The sequence below is a fragment of the Podarcis melisellensis genome (genome assembly GCF_964234715.1).
Source record: "Podarcis melisellensis genome assembly, chromosome: 6".
Classification (NCBI taxonomy): Eukaryota; Metazoa; Chordata; class Lepidosauria; order Squamata; family Lacertidae; genus Podarcis; species Podarcis melisellensis.
Window position 1 is genome coordinate 20,290,120 of NC_138538.1, and position 18,248 is coordinate 20,308,367.

The window sequence follows — 18,248 nt, forward strand, 5'->3', positions numbered from 1 at the left end:
CTGAACAGGGCTGCCTTCAGATGTCTTCTGAATGTCAGGTAGATGTTTATCACTTTGACATCTGATGGGAGGACGTTCCACAGGGCGGGTGCCACTACCGAGAAGGCCCTCTGCCTGGTTCCCTGTAACTTGGCCTCTCGCAGTGAGGGAACCGCCAGAAGGCCCTCGGAGCTGGACCTCAGTGTCCAGGCAGAACGATGGGGGAGGAGACGCTCCTTCAGATATACAGATATACAGGAGCTGCAAATATTTAAAACGGGGCATTTTTGTGTTTATCCAAAGGATGTAGATAGTGCTCGAGTCCTAAACCCTTAGATTTTCACATGCAGAATGTCAGTATGTTCCATTACATTAATGGTATCCAAAAACAGGAAAAGTAGAAAAATTAGCCCGTTGCAAATATTTATGCTTAAAGAGGTAGTGCTCCATACCACGTTTGTACTCAAAGTCCCGTGCATGGTGTCCATATTCTTGTTTTCATTCTGTTTAATAATACTAATAATACTAATAATAAATAAAAATAAATACCCCGCCACTCTGGGCGGCTTACGGCTTATTGTGATAATCTTACAGTGTGGGGCTGGAGCAGTTGCAGAGTGCTTTGGGAATCCTTTCATCTTAAGTAAACACAGATGACTAATGGACTACCTTGGTGCTTTCCAAAGTTGGTAGCTGAAGCTAGAGTGCTTTCAAAGAAAAGTAATATATTTGTCTTTCAGGGTTTTTCTCCAGGGCTGCACTCTCTCGCTCGTACTGCCAACACACCACCTAATGTTTTTTGTTTCTTTAGGGACCAAGAGTTGAAATCTCTGCAAAAAATCTGAAAGTGATGGATCAGATGCCACAGTCTGCACCCCGGTAGGCGACTCTATACAGCAAGGATTTCACCTGAAGAAATGCATCTTCAGGTTTTTGTATATACACACATATGATTCTGTGATATTAGGGAAAGGGGAAACGTTCATTCAGTTCCCTTTTTACGGCAGGCGAACCCCAACAAATACTCCCAGACTTGCCTGGGGATCAAAATACAAATCCCAGTTGGATTGCTCTTCCATATTTTGCTGTGTAGTTTCAGTGCAAAAAGAAAAGAAAAGTATTTTTCATTAGGAAGCACACAAAATGTGTGCTTTACAAATGAATGCATTGAAAAATGTGCTTCTTACATATGTACAAAATGCATGCAGCTTAAATGAAGGGCTTTGTACTTTAAAAAAAGAAAAGAAAGAAAACTGCAGAAACCGGGAAGGAAAGGATCTCTGAGTTGAGCACAAGTGACATGGATTGTTGCAACTCAGTCCATCCCTAATATTACATAGGCATTTAACACTGCTCCGATCTAGTGTATACTGTGCTTTACAGATTGCAGCAGGGTTTTTATAGCTGTTCTTCAAGTCATCTCACACTCCTCCTAGCCCTTTTGGGTAGTTCCAGGGCTTGTTTTCAGCCAGAACTCAGTTCTGGCACCTCTGTTTCTAGAAAAATAGCAACGGGTAGCTCCATTTTGTGTAAAATAAATTTGTAATGGTTATCTTTCGGCTGTCAGGGCATTGTCAGCTGCCTGAGGAATGGCGAGATGCTGCAGTAGCAGAACTGACAACTGATAAGCAAAGATAATTCATAAGCTAATGCTTTGGCTATGGGCTACAGCAAGTGTTTTAAAAAGCAGTCTGATCATTAAAATGATTTATGTCAAAATGCGTTTTAAGAAGTAAGAAGCACGTGGATTTTGGACTTAGAGATGTTTAAGCGCTGAAGGAAGGTTACCCAAAACAGTATCAGAGGACTGAAGAATGGTTTATCCAAAGCCACCACTCATGGCATACAGACCCAGGGGATCTGGAGTGGAGAGGCTTGTCTGTCATACTCTTCCTGTCACCAGTCCCACCCTCCTCTTTATGTTGGCAGTGTCACTGTTGCCCTTAGATGGAAATCACTTGAAATTATTTTAACTACTTTTGGTCGTACCTTGGAACCTGAACGCCTTGGTACTCAGATGTTTTGGCTCCCGAACACCACAAACCCAGAAGTTTGCAAACATTCTTTGGAAGCCGAACGTCCGACGGAGCTTCTGCGCCTTCCGATTGGTTGCAGGAGCTTCCTGCAACCAATCAGAAGCGGCGCTTAGGTTTCCGAAAGTTTTGGAAGTCGAATGGACTTCCGGAACGGATTCTGTTCGACTTCCAAGGTATGACTGTATTCCACTGGCCATTAGCATCCCTTTTGTAACATCAACTTTTTTTATGTCACGCCTTTACAGAATCTACAAGTTGTGTCAACCCCCTGCAGATGGAGATTTATAGAAGTGAAGGAAACTCCCATGTCCCGGAATCACAGAAGCGTTCAGCAGAGAGCGATGCTTCCTGAGCACTGATCCTACCTTTTGCCCATGGTGCTGAGTCCAGAAGAGAGAGGAGGGTTGTGGGTTCTGTGCTTCTAGGCAGTCTGGTGCACTAAAACTGCCTTTCCACGCATCTCCTGCCTTTTTATATAGGCAGGCCTGGTTGTCCTGTTTTGCGGTTGGTTGCTGCAGGAGTTCTGAAACTGAGGAATGACTTCTGCCCAGTACCAGGAAGGATATCACAGGAGGACAAAACGCTGGGATAAGGAATTGATTGCGTTGCTGACTGGACATTGTGGACTTAGCAAATCTAAGTGAAGCACATCATCTACCTGTCATGCTGTTTTGGACTCTCATCCAGTTTCCTGCACAGTGTTGGCTAGTGGCCTTGAACAAGAGCCTCACAAACACTCTTTTAAAAAAGAAAAACACACCAACTTGCACTTTGAAATTGTGAATAGCACACATTTTGTTCAAAGGAGCCATTTTCCACTTCAGCCCCCTATGAACCAGACTCTACTCCGCAGAGTGCACATTCCATAGGACTTTCTACGAGAATTTCCTTTTAACTTTTACTGTAAAGTTCAGGGTTTGCAATTAACACTTTTTACTAATGGTCCATTATGTATTCTGGAAATACAACAATATTTTACAAGGGAGATTTAGCAATGAAGGATTCTTTCTGAAATGGAAAGATATGATGAAAGGGGAAGCAACCACAGCTCTGTTTTCCAGTAATTTGAACAGCTGAGCATTTTTGAAGCAAGGACAAAACTATACTTATTTATGTGGAATGGAGTATCTGTTTTGGAACTTTTTCCTTATACACAAGGTTTAAATTTAAGAAGTATTTGTTTCAAATGGGGCCAATAATGCTGGCAGATACGTAGTAGATCTCAGTTCACTGAAAATATTGTTACGTTATTTAAAACCTTGCAGTATTTAAGTAGTCTTTAATACATTTTTTTAAAGAAAAGAAAAGAAAATAGATTACAGTGGGTTGTAAGTTAAAATGAAATCATGGTTGTATATATAATGTACTTTATTTTCCCCTGTTTTAGAATTGTTTTCTGTTTGATCAGTATTATCATCAGCAGAGTAATTTGCTTCCAAATTACTTGCTACAATGTAATGAAAAATATCAGCAATCTCAGGCCAGAAGTAACTTTATTTTGGAGTGAGTGCCTTAAATGAATCATCCATGTTGACCCAGATACAAAAAAATAAGGGGCATAAAGACAAAACTAACATTCTTCTATATCATAATAGACTAAAAAGCCATAGTCTCCTCTGAAATGCTTTTCGCTGGGCATGCATAGAAGTTCCTTAGAGTGGCTTCTGTATCTAGCACACAGAAGAGGGATATTTTGATTTTGGCTTAAAATAGGGCATTTAATAAACTCCAATGTTTCCTAACAGTCCAATCCTTCATTTATTGTGTTACATTGAAAACTGTATGTTCCTACTCTGGTTGAGGAAGGCATTTAAAGCAGCAGCAGCCTTGACTTTTAAATGATGGAGAATGGTTACTGGGAAAAATGAACATTCAACAATAAATGAGCCTGAGACCCTGGCTTATTCTGGCAATCTCGTTGATTCCAAATAATACAGTGCATTAAAAATAAAATAAAAAGGACTGGAGTGGCATCAGCAACCACTAGGTGGCAGCCGTAGGCTTGCCAGTGGAAATTTCTGCACAACTCTTCTAGCAAGGCTGAATTAACAAATATATTTAGCAAACTACCGTTTGAGGCCCAGCTGAAACTAGTAGAATTATATGCTGCATTTCCCCAGCGAAAGTACCCATCCTGCTTGTCGCATCTTGGACGCTACAGCTTAAAAATTGTGGTTTAAAATAGCTTCAGCGGCAGGAGAACAAATGTAATAGAGAAGATATCACAGGGAGCGTGTATTTAGATGCAAAGCGGAGATGGAAGCTGTCTTTGAATGCTGGGATGGGAAAAAGCATGATCTGAATCAGAGATTTGCATCCATCTTCAATATTGCTTTGTTGTTGTTGTTGTTTAGTTATTTAGTCGTGTCCGACTCTTCATGACCCCATGAACCAGAGCACGGCAGGCACTCCTGTCTTCCACTGCCTCCCGCAGTTTGGTCAAACTCATGATGGTAACTTCGAGAACACTGTCCAACCATCTTGTCCTCTGTCGTCCCCTTCTCCTTGTGCCCTCCATCTTTCCCAACACCAGGGTCTTTTCCAGGGAGTCTTCTCTTCTCACGAGGGGCCAAAGTATTGGAGCCTCAGCTTCAGGATCTGTCCTTCCAGTGAGCACCATTAATTGACCTCAGCTCTTTCCATTTCATTTAGACCTCTGTGAAGACTTGAGTCATATATTTAAGTTCAGGATTTTATTTTCAACCCGTGCTGATGGTTTGTCACGCCAAGCATAGTTTGTCATGTTTCTCAGCAACTAGACCCATTTCTGTCGCTCTTTGTTATGATTAAAAGCAAATACTCCAAGATGGGCTCCTAGATGCAGCATTGCTGTTGCATCTCCCAAGAAAACAAGCTCTGCCTCTCCTTAACCCTATGCAATCATTCTTTGATCCAATGTCAGTTCAAGGCATAGGAGCCAACTCCTATGGGGCTGTGTGGGCTTTGGCCCCCACAATAAAATATTTGTAAGGCTGATGGGCATTCCCATTCAATTGGGGTGTGTGCACTGCATCATGTGATCGATTATGGGGGGCAGGGCTTACCTGGGCTCCTGCAATATTTTATTGTCACCACTGGCTCAAGGAGTGTTTTTCTTTTTGTGTGTGTGGGGGGGAGTCCTCTTGGTCAAAACGTCCGTGGGACCCCCCCACCCTTGACACCAATATTGCTGCCTGTCTATTTGCTAATAAACGCCACATCTTGGGGAGTGAGGACAAGGGGCCACACTCATCCTTGTTCCTTTCAATGTTTGTTTACTCAGGGCGCAGGTGAACTGGCAGCAAGAGCGAAGCACGGAGGAAGCTGCCTTATATTGAATCATGCTTAGCAATATCTGCACTAACTAGCGGTGACTCTCCAGAATATCAGTCAGGGATCTCTTCCAGCCCTACCTGGAAATGACACGGATGAAGCCTGTTATTCCAGTGAGAAGGAGGAGCAGAGAGGGTCAGGATGCTCCAGGGATTGGCACTGAGTCCCTTACTGGTCTTGACAGAGTCCCAGTGGCGTAGCGTGGGTTGTCAGCACCCGGGGCAAGGCAAGTTATTTGCGCCCCCTAACCCGTGGATTTTAGTAGGGGCAGAGAGCTGCAAGTGTGAGCGCCCCCCCAGATGTTGCGCCCGCCCCCCCTGCACCCCCATGCTACGCCATTGCAGAGTCCCAACTATGCCAGATCCTGACACCAACCTTACTTTGGCTCCTCAAGAAGTACAGAAATAATGGAAGACTTCACACACAGCCAATCTCACAATAAGCTACATGGGAAATGGATGAAACCTTTTTCTTTACATCTCAAGCCAGGTGTTCCACTGCTATCAAAAAGCAGTTCCTATATAATAATCCACTTTAGGATTGCTGGCCTTTTCACATTTTCACTCCCTTATTCTTCTACGAGCATGAGGAGAGAACAAAAACTAGCCTGCCAAAACCTCTGTGTGGAAAAGAATGATATGCTGGAAGCAAAAAAAAAAAAAAAAAATTCACATTAGGAAAAGAATTGCCAACCCAACAGAAAAGTTATCAGTGATTGAATGCAGATTGGGTGCATTAAAAATCAGCTCTGCTTCAGCAGCTCAATGGGCCTTCAACATCTCACTGTGTGAGATCTGGCATTTGGTTCAGAAGCTGTATTACTGAGATTTAAGCTTTATTTTGAAAAGCCCTTCTCACCAGATCTGCAAGTATCTTTATCACTCACGGCAGGAGAGCTACATTGAAAATCTACAGCTATTTGCCTAGATCAGGGGGCTGTGTGCAATTATATGCACACCTTGTACATTATTCTTGCACATTAATGTCATCCCCATTCAGCTCAATGGAGAGACCTGCAGTGGCACATGGCTACTTAAAAGTGAGTCCCATTGAGCTTAGTGGTAAGTAAGTATAGGATTGCAGCTCTGAGCATGAATGTACAGTAAGTTTCAACCCCCAATTTAAGCAAAACTTACCCAACTATTAAAATTTATTGATTTAATAATTAAATGCTAATGGCATCACCGAGCCAAGGCGAATTAAGCATCTGATTTAAAGAAGCAAACACAATTTCCTCTCTCAGAAATGTAGTTCTACACCAAGCATTTGGATATTTTCATCATTGTTGTAATAAGCAGAGCTGAGAAGAACATTTTTTGACCATTAAACAACAGTCTGCATCCTCCTGCCAGGTGGTTGTTTGTTGCCTGCCCTTCACCCTCAGGTCTCAGGATGGGTTACAACATCAAAACACAATATTAAAAAGTTTAAAACTACTTACAATCACAAAAATAAGGTGGGTCCTAAAAAATGTACTCCTCAAGTGTCAAAAGACACTGCAATTCACTCAGGACAGTTGCTTCCCACCTGTGCAGAGGTATTTGAAATGAATAAATATGTGCAGATCCCTCTAAATGTTTGATTTTCAAAAAAAATAAGTGTGTAAGTCAATGCTTGGATGATTTCTGGACGCCACTTAAAACGAAGCTTGCTTTAGAAGCACTCTGAGGCCTGAGCAGAGGGAATCAGGATTATTTCATTAGTTTCAAATTACTTACATGACATCTCCAGTAATTGCTATTTTGATAATTAAAAAAACCCAACAGTTTGATGTGGCTATATATCACTTGCCAGATGTAGATATTAAAACAGTATGTACAGGGTATGTTAATTTACTTCAGCTGCGAGAAGCTCTCCCAGCCTGATTCCTGTTGGGAAACAAACACAGTTTGTGGCAGAGGGTGGCTTCTGTCTGTGTGGGAACCTCTGAGCTGTCAGAAGCCATTTGCTTGTGAAGGCTTGGCACCCTCACAACATCTTCCTTCCATCACCAAACCAGATTCTAGCTTGGCCCCAAAACATGGTGTTGCAGAAGCGGAATGAGGGCTGTGGGCAGGGTAACACACTCTGTTTTCCATTAGTTATCCTCACACCCAGTTTTCCATTACTTAACCACAACTTTTTAAAGGGCGTGCGAAAAAAAAGAAAGATGCCCTTGTTGTCATAATGGGGATGTTGTCCCCAAATTCATGAAGGCAAAGGCTGTCAGTGTCTACTATAATAATGATGATGATGATTGATGATGATAACAATACAGTCATACCTCAGATTACAGCAGCTTCAGGTTGCGTTTTTTTGGGTTACGCACCCGCCGAAACCCGGAAGTACCGGAACGGGTTACTTCCAGGTTTCGGCAGTTGTGCATGTGCAGAAGTGCACTTTGCGCATGTGCAGAAGCGCTGAATCACAACCCGTGCATGCGCATATGCGCTGCTGCAGGTTGCGAACGCGCATCCCGCACGGATCACGTTCGCAACCCAAGCATCCACTGTAATTTATTATTTATACCCCACCCATCTGGCTGGATTTCCCCAGCCACTCTGGGCAGCTCCCAACAGACTATTAAAAACGATAAAACATCAGTCATTAAAAACTTCCCTAAACAGGGTTGCCTTCAGATGTCTTCTAAAAGTCAGAAGGTTGTTTATTTCATTGACATCTGATGGGAGGGTGTTCCACAGGGAGGGTGCCACTACCAAGAAGGCCCTAGCCACAATGGCTACGCTCCGCCTCTGGTCAGAGGCGGCAATGCTTCTAAATACCATTTGCTGGACTCTGAAGGAGGGGAGGGTGCTCTTGTGCTTGGGTCCTACCTTGGGGTTTTCCATTGGCGTCTGCTTGGCAGCTTTGAGTACAGGATGTTGGGCCCTGGGCCTGATCCAGCAAGGTCTTCTTACCCTCTTATTGCACTGTGGGATACAGTGTTTGGATTTCATAGTTTCTTTAGAACCCCACATGGTATTAATGCCCCAAGGAAACGCTTGGGTTCCTCATCCAGCTTTTCCACTCAATGAAGTGTTACATTGTTCAAGCAAAGATGGAAGGACAGTGTGTGGGTCTCTTCCTGGAAAGGTCTCTCAGACATTATGCACAAACACCCAATGTTAAGATGCTTTTTTGCAAAGCCTAACCGTGGTAGAGTCACAACTGAGTAACTCAATACTAATTTCAATACCTACTTCCAGTGCTTTTTTTCTAAAAAATGTTTAGGGGTACTCTCATTTTGACTCAAGAAAATCACCATTTTATAGTTCAAATCGGTAAAAATAAATACAATAAATGGACAAAAGTACAAAGATTCACAAAATGTTTGCAGTCCTTAACAGTCGTCAACAGGTTTACCATGCCCATTGAGTCAATCACCTATCTCCTACTACTATTCTGAGAAAAACAGCACCCCACCCTCCCACTATATATAAGGATCTTCTGTTTCAGTGTATCTGAAGAAGTGTGCGTGCACATGAAAGCTTGTACCCAGAACAAACTTAGTTGGTCTCTAAGGTGCTACTGGACAATGTTTTATTTATTTTGACTGTGTCAGACCAACACGGCTACCTACCTGAATCTAAAATGTTTAGTGGTATGCGTACCCCTGCATCCTCTCAGAAAAAAACACTGCCTACTTCCTTCCATATTAAAACTCAGATGATGCAGCGCTTAGGAGGCTATTGCATTCCTCTCCTCTACTTTTGCTGAACTGTTCCTTTGAGAAGAATATAATACCGTACATCATCAGAAAGGTGACAGGTGCCCTTCCACTTCCAAGTCCTGCCCCTTTCCCCAGATGTCCAACCTTTTAATATAAATTTTATATGGCTTGGTATCAAATCAATATAAATGTGATATCAATTTTATGTTGTTGTTTTGAATAAGTTTATTTTAGGGTATTATGTGACTGTCTTATTACTGTTAATGTGGTGCAGTGAGTTTCAAAGTCACCCCAGTCTAAGGTATGGGTGCTACTCCTAAATGTTTGGGGTTGTCTCCCTGTATGCAAATGTATAGAGAGCCGTTCTGTAGATTTAGCCTCTTTGACATCCAGGCTAGTGTTCGAAATTTCTTTGGTTTTTCCTATTGCGCCCACCTCCCTTTCCCTTGCACCTGTAGCTTTTTCAATTACATAAAGTAGTTTACAGTCTTCTAATCTAGGCCTCAAGATTAATCAGAAGTGCTGAGATGGGGTTTCTTCTGACGTCCTATCACAGTGAAATACAATCATATTCATATTCATGTTGTTGTTGTTGTTGTTGTTGTTGTTGTTGTTGTATTGAATGTATATCCTGCCCTTAGTCTCAAAGGCACCCAGAACAAAAAACAACAAGTGATAAAGCTTTAAAACAGTAAACATGTCTTGAAAGGATCTGGGGGAGAAATGATTCCATTACAGATGTAGACCAGAAAAGATATCAACTTAAAATGGTAAAAGAAGGTCTCCACTAGATGCCGAAAAGGCAACAGAGATGGCACCTGTGTGGTGTTCAAAGAGAGGGAATTCAAAAGAGAAGGCGCAATGACACTGAATTCCTACATTGTGCTGAATTGACCTCCTGATAAGATGGTATCTGTAGGAGGCTATCACCTGGACAGCGCAGTGATTGATTTAATACATAAGGGGTGAGATGATCTTACTCAATTACTTAAGGAGACATAAATGTCAATTAGCTAGAAATGACTCCCCTTTTCCAGTCCTACATCTCCGGGTAAGAGAATGAAAGTTGCAATTCAGTGTACAGTTACACATGATGAGGCCAATCCAAAAGCAATCTGACTTGTGTATGTGGTTCTGCGCTGGATTGTGGCCAATGGCTTTGCTAATGGAACTCGATACCAGCAAACATTAGCCATGTAATTCCTTTTCCATTCACTCCCGTTGGCAGCAACGGTTTTGGGAATTATCTTATTATACATTAATTGATTCGCCTTTCAATAGACTTCAACTGCTTTCCAAGTTTTTCACATTAATTTTGCCTCCTGGGGCGGCCTATAAAGTCACTATTCTGGATAAAAGGCTCCTTCATGGTTTATCACACAGTAAATCTAACCACACAACACATTCTCCCCGCCCCCTGTTGGCATCACTAACACCTCATCAAACCTCGCAATAAAAACTTTAGCCTGTGAAACGTCTCACTAAGGCATGAGTTTAATGCAATGTGATTATGTCCTGATGCCGTTGTGTATTCTCCCCCACCCCGCCGACATAGCAGAAGAGATTCTATGGGCTCACACAAAAACCTTAGAATAGCGCTTTCTGTACAAGAGCAGTTCTAATTGTTCCGTCAAAGTTATCATTTCTTCCTTGTCTAATTTCTTTTCAAGAAATATGAATAGGTAAGGTGACAAAGATCCATGCAGCGCTACAGAGGACGGTAATCTCTTTGAAAGACATCCTTGTTTGAAGGGCTGTCTGGTCCAAGTCTGGCTTCAAGATAGAGCCGTATGTAGAGAGAGTAGGGGGAAGCCTTGAAGTTGCCCATCATCTGGACAGCAGACTGAGCAGGCAGACCAACAGGTGACCCCACCTGCATGAGATGTATCAGATTTCTATTTACATTGCAACATGCAGTATAAATACTGCATGTAATTTTGCAGTAATTATTGTGCAGCAATTTTTTTCTGCAGTTGCATCTATACGTATACCTTAGCCTATGCTTATTATATACAAATCCCATGTCATTTTTCGTCCTGTTTCGGTGATAACATTCTCCACATTCTCTTTTGACAGTACATAACTGGCCACTTTCAATTTCAATTTTAAATTTTATAATTTTTAAAAATGTTTTAAATTTGTTGTTAGCCGCTCTGAGCCCAGTTTTCTGAACCGGGAAGGGTGGGGTATAAATAAAATTTATTATTATTATTATTATTATTATTATTATTATTATTATTATTATTATTTCAGCACTACTGCTGAGCAGGGTGGGTGGAATTTAACATGTTCCATCCAAAGTTAAGCACTATTATGATCCCACAATAGTTCACCATCAATTGTAATTACTCCTTGGTTATCTTTCTCAACCCCCTCTCCGCCCACAGCAGTCAATATCTGTGTGATTATTTTCAGCCTGCAGAGGTACAGAAACTCTGAAGCTAAATATCTCAAATTGGCCAAAGGTTACAGGGTGGAATCAAGCGTCTTTGAAAAATGCACACATTGAGTATATAAAAGGCACAGTTACAACATATGCCAAAATTCCGGATTTTTGAAAAATTCTCCTGATGGTTGGAGTAGCCATTTCCAAACATTCCATAACTGAGTCTCCCCGCGTATAAATGATAAATGAAAAGCCCAAATTCAGTGGGCCTATGACTTAGAATCATGTGGTTTTTTTAAAAAAAATAATATTTATTAAAGTTTCAAAAAAGTTACAAAAATGAGAAAAGAAAGAAAGAAAGAAAGAAAGAAAGAAAGAAAGAAAGAAAGAAAGAAAGAAAATAAAAAGAGGACAGAAATACAAAATACAGGAAAGTAAAAACAATTAAAAACATTTCCATCTTTCCATGTCTTGTCTTTCATTTACTTGTTTCCCTGATCTCCTCACACCTCCCTTTTTCGTATTCTAGTTCAATTAAATATTTCAGCAAATCCTTTCCAGCTTGGTTTTTATCCTAATAATTTATCTTAGTGTACTACAATTTTACATTCTCGTTTCACCAATTAAAAAATTAAAAAATCAATTTTTACCTAATCTTTTATGTCGTTTCTGCTAAAACCACATTACTTCATTCCAATATCCTTCTAACATTCCTGGATCTTACAGTGTTTCTGTAAATAAATTTTAAATTTTTTCCAGTCTTCTTCCACCAACTCTTCACCTTGGTCTCGGATTCTGCCAGTCATCTCCGCCAGTTCCATATAGTCCATCACTTTCATCTGCCATTCTTCCCGGGTGGGTAAATCTTGTGTTTTCCAGTATTTTGCGATGAGTATTCTTGCTGCTGTTGTTGCAGAATCATGTGGTTTTTTAAGCACCCTGGGAGGCATGCACATATTTTAACTAAATTAATAACAAATATAGCGCACCAGCCAGGGTGGACACTCAGGCAAAGGGACTTTTTACCGCTTTTCTGGCAAGGTATTTGTTAAAGATTTGGAGAGGATGTGATGACATTTTTCTCCCAGAATGGCCAGAAGATGGTGCTAACCATCTGTGTATGTCAAAGTTTCCCAAACTAGCGCACAGCCCCTGGAATTTGCCACTCTGCAGTCCCATGGACAAAATCCAGCTTTTCCCCCACTCAGTTAAAGGAATATGGGGAGATGTGGAATAATTTTGTTCTTCTGGCTATTTCTGTAAGAATTGCTTTACAAATCAGAGAGTAGAACTGACAGGCCCAGAACATAAGAGGGCTCCAGTACTTTCAAAACGTACAAGGGGGAAACTGCACCAGCTACAGCTTCTCTCATCACACGACACCCCCTTAGAAACAATGACACTAATAATATGAAGGGTCCTTGCACAATGATTAGGAGACTGGAGAGTCCTCTCTCCTTCCAGGCTTACAATCGCAACTAGAGAACACCACAGTGTAGTACAGTGGTACCTCTGGATGCGAACAGGATCCATTCCAGAGCCCTGTTCGCATCATGAAGCGAATGCAACCCACGTCAGCGCGTGCGCAGGTTGCCGCTTCCGCGCATGACGCCTTTTTGAGCGTCTGTGCATGCACGAGCGTCGAAACCTGGAAGTAACGCGCTCCGTTACTTCCGGGTCACCGCAGCTTGCAACACGAAAATACTTATCCCGAAGCTACTTCAACCCGAGGTATGACTGTACAGAATACTGTAGTGGCTAAAAGACGGGGCTAAAAGAAACTCGGGCACAAGGAGGACCCTCCATGTTTGGATCAAAGGTCCGTTTAGTTCAGCATCCTGCTCCTCACTCCAGCCACAGTCAAGCACTATACAGGGCTATTTTCCATGGTTGTTTTGAGGATTACTTAGACAATGCCGCATTAAATAATGCTGGTGATCTAAGGATGAATTCTGTGCACACAGAAATCAAGCCATCTAGTCATAGGGCTACAAAGCCTAGATAGCGGTCCAAACTAGACTGAACTCTGTTGATAACCTCCACCTCATCCATGGATTTACCTGGCTAAAAACAACAACAATAGGCTGTCTTCTTCCCAAGATTAAAGGTAAAGGTACCCCTGACCATTAGGTCCAGTTGCGAACAACTCTGGGGTTGTGTGCTCATCTCGCTCTATAGGCCGAGGGAGCCAGCGTTTGTCCGCAGACAGCTTCCAGGTCATGTGGCCAGCATGACCAAGATTACCATGGACACAAATAGTCACCTGCAGAGACCGTCACACGGAGAAGTCTTGAGATGCATGTGGGCTGGGCCAGCCTTAGGCATTTTGCTGCCTGAAGTCAACCAGGAAATGGCGCTCCCCCAGGAATTGTCCTTTGTTAAGGGCACTGGGTTTAGAGTACGGATAGGGAGTATCAGGCTCAGGAATCAAAAGCAGCCTTCCAGCCCTCTCTGTTGGGACTCGGGACACCTTGTCTTCATTCTTGCTTTGCACCATCCTTAAGTGTTTTTGATTGGCTGAAATGCATCTTTGGATGGATAGGAGAGAACACTTGGTGGTGGGAGAGCACTCATCTCACCCTTCCCCGAAACAAGCCTCCTTTTCCAGATCCACCACCTGACCTCTCTTTGGCCTCTACGTCATGGCTTCTTAGGTGGAAGCTAAAGTCGCTGTCTTACAAAGCTGGGATCCTGCCTGTCAGGAGGCAGCGGCACACGCAGTGCAGTACTTGAGCGGCACTCCGGGAGTTAGTGGTTTGATAACGCTGCTGAAAGGGAGGGAAAGTAAGATGCTGTGATGAAGCAAGGAGGATGAAATGGAGAAGGAAAACCAGGGACAGAGTGTGTGGGTGTGTGGAGGGCAGCAGGGAAACCGGGGGGGGGGGAGTGGGGGAATAAATGAAGAACATAAAATCTAAATGGAGTGAAATGTGTGTAGATGGAGGCTTCTTTTTTCCAGGGAGATTATAATCTCATTATATCAGAATATGGAGAAGAAGGGTCTGCATGGATATTTGCCTGCACAGTGTCCCAGTGAATGAATGTGTGTAATACTGGTTTTCATTCTTTTAAAATTTTCATTCCATTAAAGTGTGCCTCTTTTCAAAGGACTTTCTTTCAAAACGTCTTTTCCATTTGCTGTGTATACACTTAATACTGCTCCTTTCTTAGTTATTGATTCCCAGCAGGCTTTTGTTGTCAAGTTGTGGCAATTTAATTTTGTTGACACGAATATAGTAATTTTTCTCCTCAGTTTATTTTCTCACCTTTAAAGTGTTCTTTATCCTTGTTGATTCCGGGAAAATTTTATTTGTCTCTATTTTTGAAGGGCACAAGAGTTCACAGAAGCAGTAGGTGGAGATGAAATACTAAAGAGCTGAAATTGTGGTTTCAAAATATGGTTTATTGAAATTTGACTGAGGATTGTATTTCCATTCTTTTGCTGTGGCACTCTGCTCATAAAAACTGCATTAATTTCTCCCTTTCAAGGCTGGAAGGAATAATAGCAATAATATTGCACCTTAAATTGCTAGCTGCTGTACAAAAATTAAAAATAAAACAGGCCCTGCCCACAGGCTTATAATGTAAAGCCTTACGATTTAAAGAATCATTTCAAAAGGAGTTTGTCTCTCAGAGTTAAATCAACTGTTCCTTCAAGCAAGTCTTAATTTGAACCAAGGTTTGTGTACTTTGCAATCTTCTGAGCATTATGTTAGCTGGCGCGGGGTGGGGGGGGGACTGTATAAAAGTTTTTTATGTGATTTTTAAAAAGTGACTTCATTCCTGAACCTGTTTTGGAATACCCAGTAATAATTAAAAACAGAGTGGCTGAACATGTGCAGAGTACCATGCACTTAACCTTGGAGGATCATCTGGGACAGATGTTTAGCTAAGCAGCCTGCAATTTACCATAGACCCTGATCTGTTTTCTTCCTTTGACAGTGAGATGGCCTCCTTCAGAAAGTGGTGGGCTCGCCTTCATTAGAGGTTTCTAAGTAGAGACTTCACCTTGCCAACAAAGGTCCATATAGTTAAAGTTATGGTTTTCCCAGTAGTGATGCATGGAAGTGAGAGTGGGACCATCAAGAAGGCTGATCGCCGAAGAATTGATGCTTTTGAATTATGGTGCTGGAGGAGACTCTTAAGAGTCCCATGGACTGCAAGAAGATCAAACCTATCCATTCTTAAGGAAATCAGCCCTGAGTGCTCCCTCGAAGGACAGATCGTGAAGCTGAGGCTCCAATACTTTGGCCACCTCATGAGAAGAGAAGACTCCCTGGAAAAGACCCTGATGTTGGGAAAGATGGAGGGCACAAGGAGAAGGGGACGACAGAGGACGAGATGGTTGGACAGTGTTCTCGAAGCTACCAACATGAGTTTGACCAAACTGCGGGAGGCAGTGGAAGACAGGAGGGCCTGGGGTGCTCTGGTCCATGGGGTCACGAAGAGTCGGACATGACTAAACGACTAAACAACAACAAAGCAGAGATTGGGGAGGTCATCTGTCATGGATGCCTGTGGTGAACCTTGGGGTCTCAAACTTCAGCAGTGCCTGGTGAGATGCCAAAATCTGGCACCCCCGCCTCTTACCTTCCATTCTACATCATAGTTGTTGCTTCTCCCGGCTCTGTGCCCCATGTGACTGAACTGGTTGTGCTCCCCGAAATCTGCCTCTGATGCTTAGTTGAGATTCCTGCATTGCAAGAGGTTGGGCTAGAAGACAGGGTGTCTTCCAGCTCTGCAATTCTACAATTCCAGAAGCCCTGTGCTCTGGCAACTGTATGCTTTGTCCCTCATGCTCCAAGGTCAGCTGATGAAGTCTGCAGACCTGTTCATTGTCTATATTAGATCCTTAAAAAAAACAACAACCTTGTTCCTCTGCCACAGGATGTTGAAAGAAGTTGCCGATAAATATAGCCTTTGCTATATAAGCCCGTCTATAATTCTCGTCCCAGTCAACATGAGGAGATTGCAGTGCCCTATGATCAATGCTCTAGTCCTCCAGCAGAATAGATATTCCCCCTGTTTTTTTCTGCCTCACCTTGCCCTAGGAGATCAGTAATTGCTTTGTTATCGTTATTTTCCCATTTTTGTTTTTTGCCTGGAGTACAAGGTACCCGTCCCTTAACTACCCTCTGTGAATGTCAACATTCCTCTTTGTTTATAACTTTATGTAGAATCTGTAGGGAAACACAGTGCGGGCAGAGCTCTGGAAATGAACGTCAAAAATTGCCACTATGGATAGTTTTAAATCCAATTATTGTAAATAAACAAAACAAAAAGCAATAAATAAATAAATGCAAAGGTATAAATAACCTTGCTTTCACCATTCTCTACTGGATAATGCTTTCTGGAAACACATTACAAATCTTTCATAGTAGTGAGTCCTAATAGTTAATGGGGAATTTCAGGTATCCGGATATCTACTGGAAATCTAGATCTGCTAAGAATGGAACATCCAGCTAATTATTGACCTTTCCTTGCTGGCAACTACATCAACAGGGAGGAAGGAACAGGAGGACCTGATATCCTGGACTTAACTCAGTTGAACCGGGAAGAACTTATTGATAAAGTGAGAAAGGTGGGAAACTTGGGAGAAAGTGACCACGCTCCAACCCATGTGAGTGTTTTTCTTCTTCTTCTTCTTCCTGATATTGCTGCTACGGTATTTCCTGCTTGCTCACAAGGCACATGCCCCAAACTGCAGTATTTCTTCCGCACCTGACCCTTTTATTCTCTGAATTCTCTGGCTGGTTTTTACAATGGTGATGACTTTTAAAAATATTGTCTCTTTCTCTTGCCACATCCCTCCTAACTCTCTTGGAGGCAGAAGGGAAGAGAGGGGGCAGGCGTGGGGAGCCTGGTGTGGTTTTGATGGTGGGAACATTGGGTTGTCACACACTGAACCATGTCAAGGTTCCCATGCCTTGCCCCCCCCTCTTGCTATGTACCAGTGGCCCCCTGTCTTGGGAAGCCAGGAGAGCAACTGTGCCCAACCAGTGCCATCTCACTGCTCACTACTGCAGTGGTACCTTGGGTTAAGAACTTAATTTGTTCTGGAGGTCCGTTCTTAACCTGAAACTGTTCTTAACCTGAGGTACCACTTTAGATAATGGGACCTCCCTCTGCCACCGCACGATTTCTGTTCTCATCCTGAAGCAAAGTTCTTAACCCGAGGTACTATTTCTGGGTTAGCGGAGTCTGTAACCTGAAGCGTCTGTAACCTGAAGCGTCTGTAACCCAAGGTACCGCTGTACATCAACACCATACATTTAGGGCACATATAAAGCACATGACTTGCCCCCCCCCCAATCCTGGGTATTGTAGTTCACCCACTGCAGAGCTGCAATTCCCAGCATCCTTGACAAACTACAGTTCCCAGGCTTCCTTGGGGAGAAGCCATGTGCTTTGAATGTGTGGTGATCTCGTTGAAGCCTATGGGGTTACCCAGGCCCAAGTGGTTCTCAGCTGCTGATTAACATCAAACATATTTCTAGAGAGAAGATGCTGCTTCTGATTAGTGAATGTATCAAGTACGTTCAGTGCCATATGGCCCTGATAATATGCCTGTCACATCTGAGAAACTAATTGCTTCAGCTTTGGCACAGGGAACCTACAATATTTGCGGTTTCTTTGCATGAACTTGGAACGTTATAGAGAAAGTGATCGGCAACCCTGTGCAGGGAGGGAGACTGCAGTTCAATTCCAGAGAGAGAGAAAGAAAGAAAGATGAGATACAGGAGCAAGCTATAAAACAGGAGCCACGACTACCTCACTAAGTGCCTTAAATGTCATATCTCATTTACCCTAACAAAATTTTTGCAAGGTTGATTTTGACAGGCTTATTCTGAACTCTGTGACTGAGCAGAATTTGAGCCTCAGCCAT

The 18,248-nt window shown here is 42.6% G+C and overlaps 1 protein-coding gene across 1 annotated transcript in view; it reads left to right on the forward strand.

Annotated features, from left to right (window-relative positions):
- The window catches only part of PREX1 (phosphatidylinositol-3,4,5-trisphosphate dependent Rac exchange factor 1), a 213,386-nt gene extending 209,627 nt beyond the window's left edge, over positions 1-3,759 (forward strand). The window contains exons 39-40 of the mRNA XM_081916608.1: positions 791-858; positions 2,261-3,759. Coding sequence (XP_081772734.1) covers positions 791-858; positions 2,261-2,303 — 111 coding nt within the window. The 3' untranslated portion in view covers positions 2,304-3,759. The remainder of the gene's footprint in view (positions 1-790; positions 859-2,260) is intronic.
- The last annotated feature ends 14,489 nt before the right edge of the window (positions 3,760-18,248 follow it).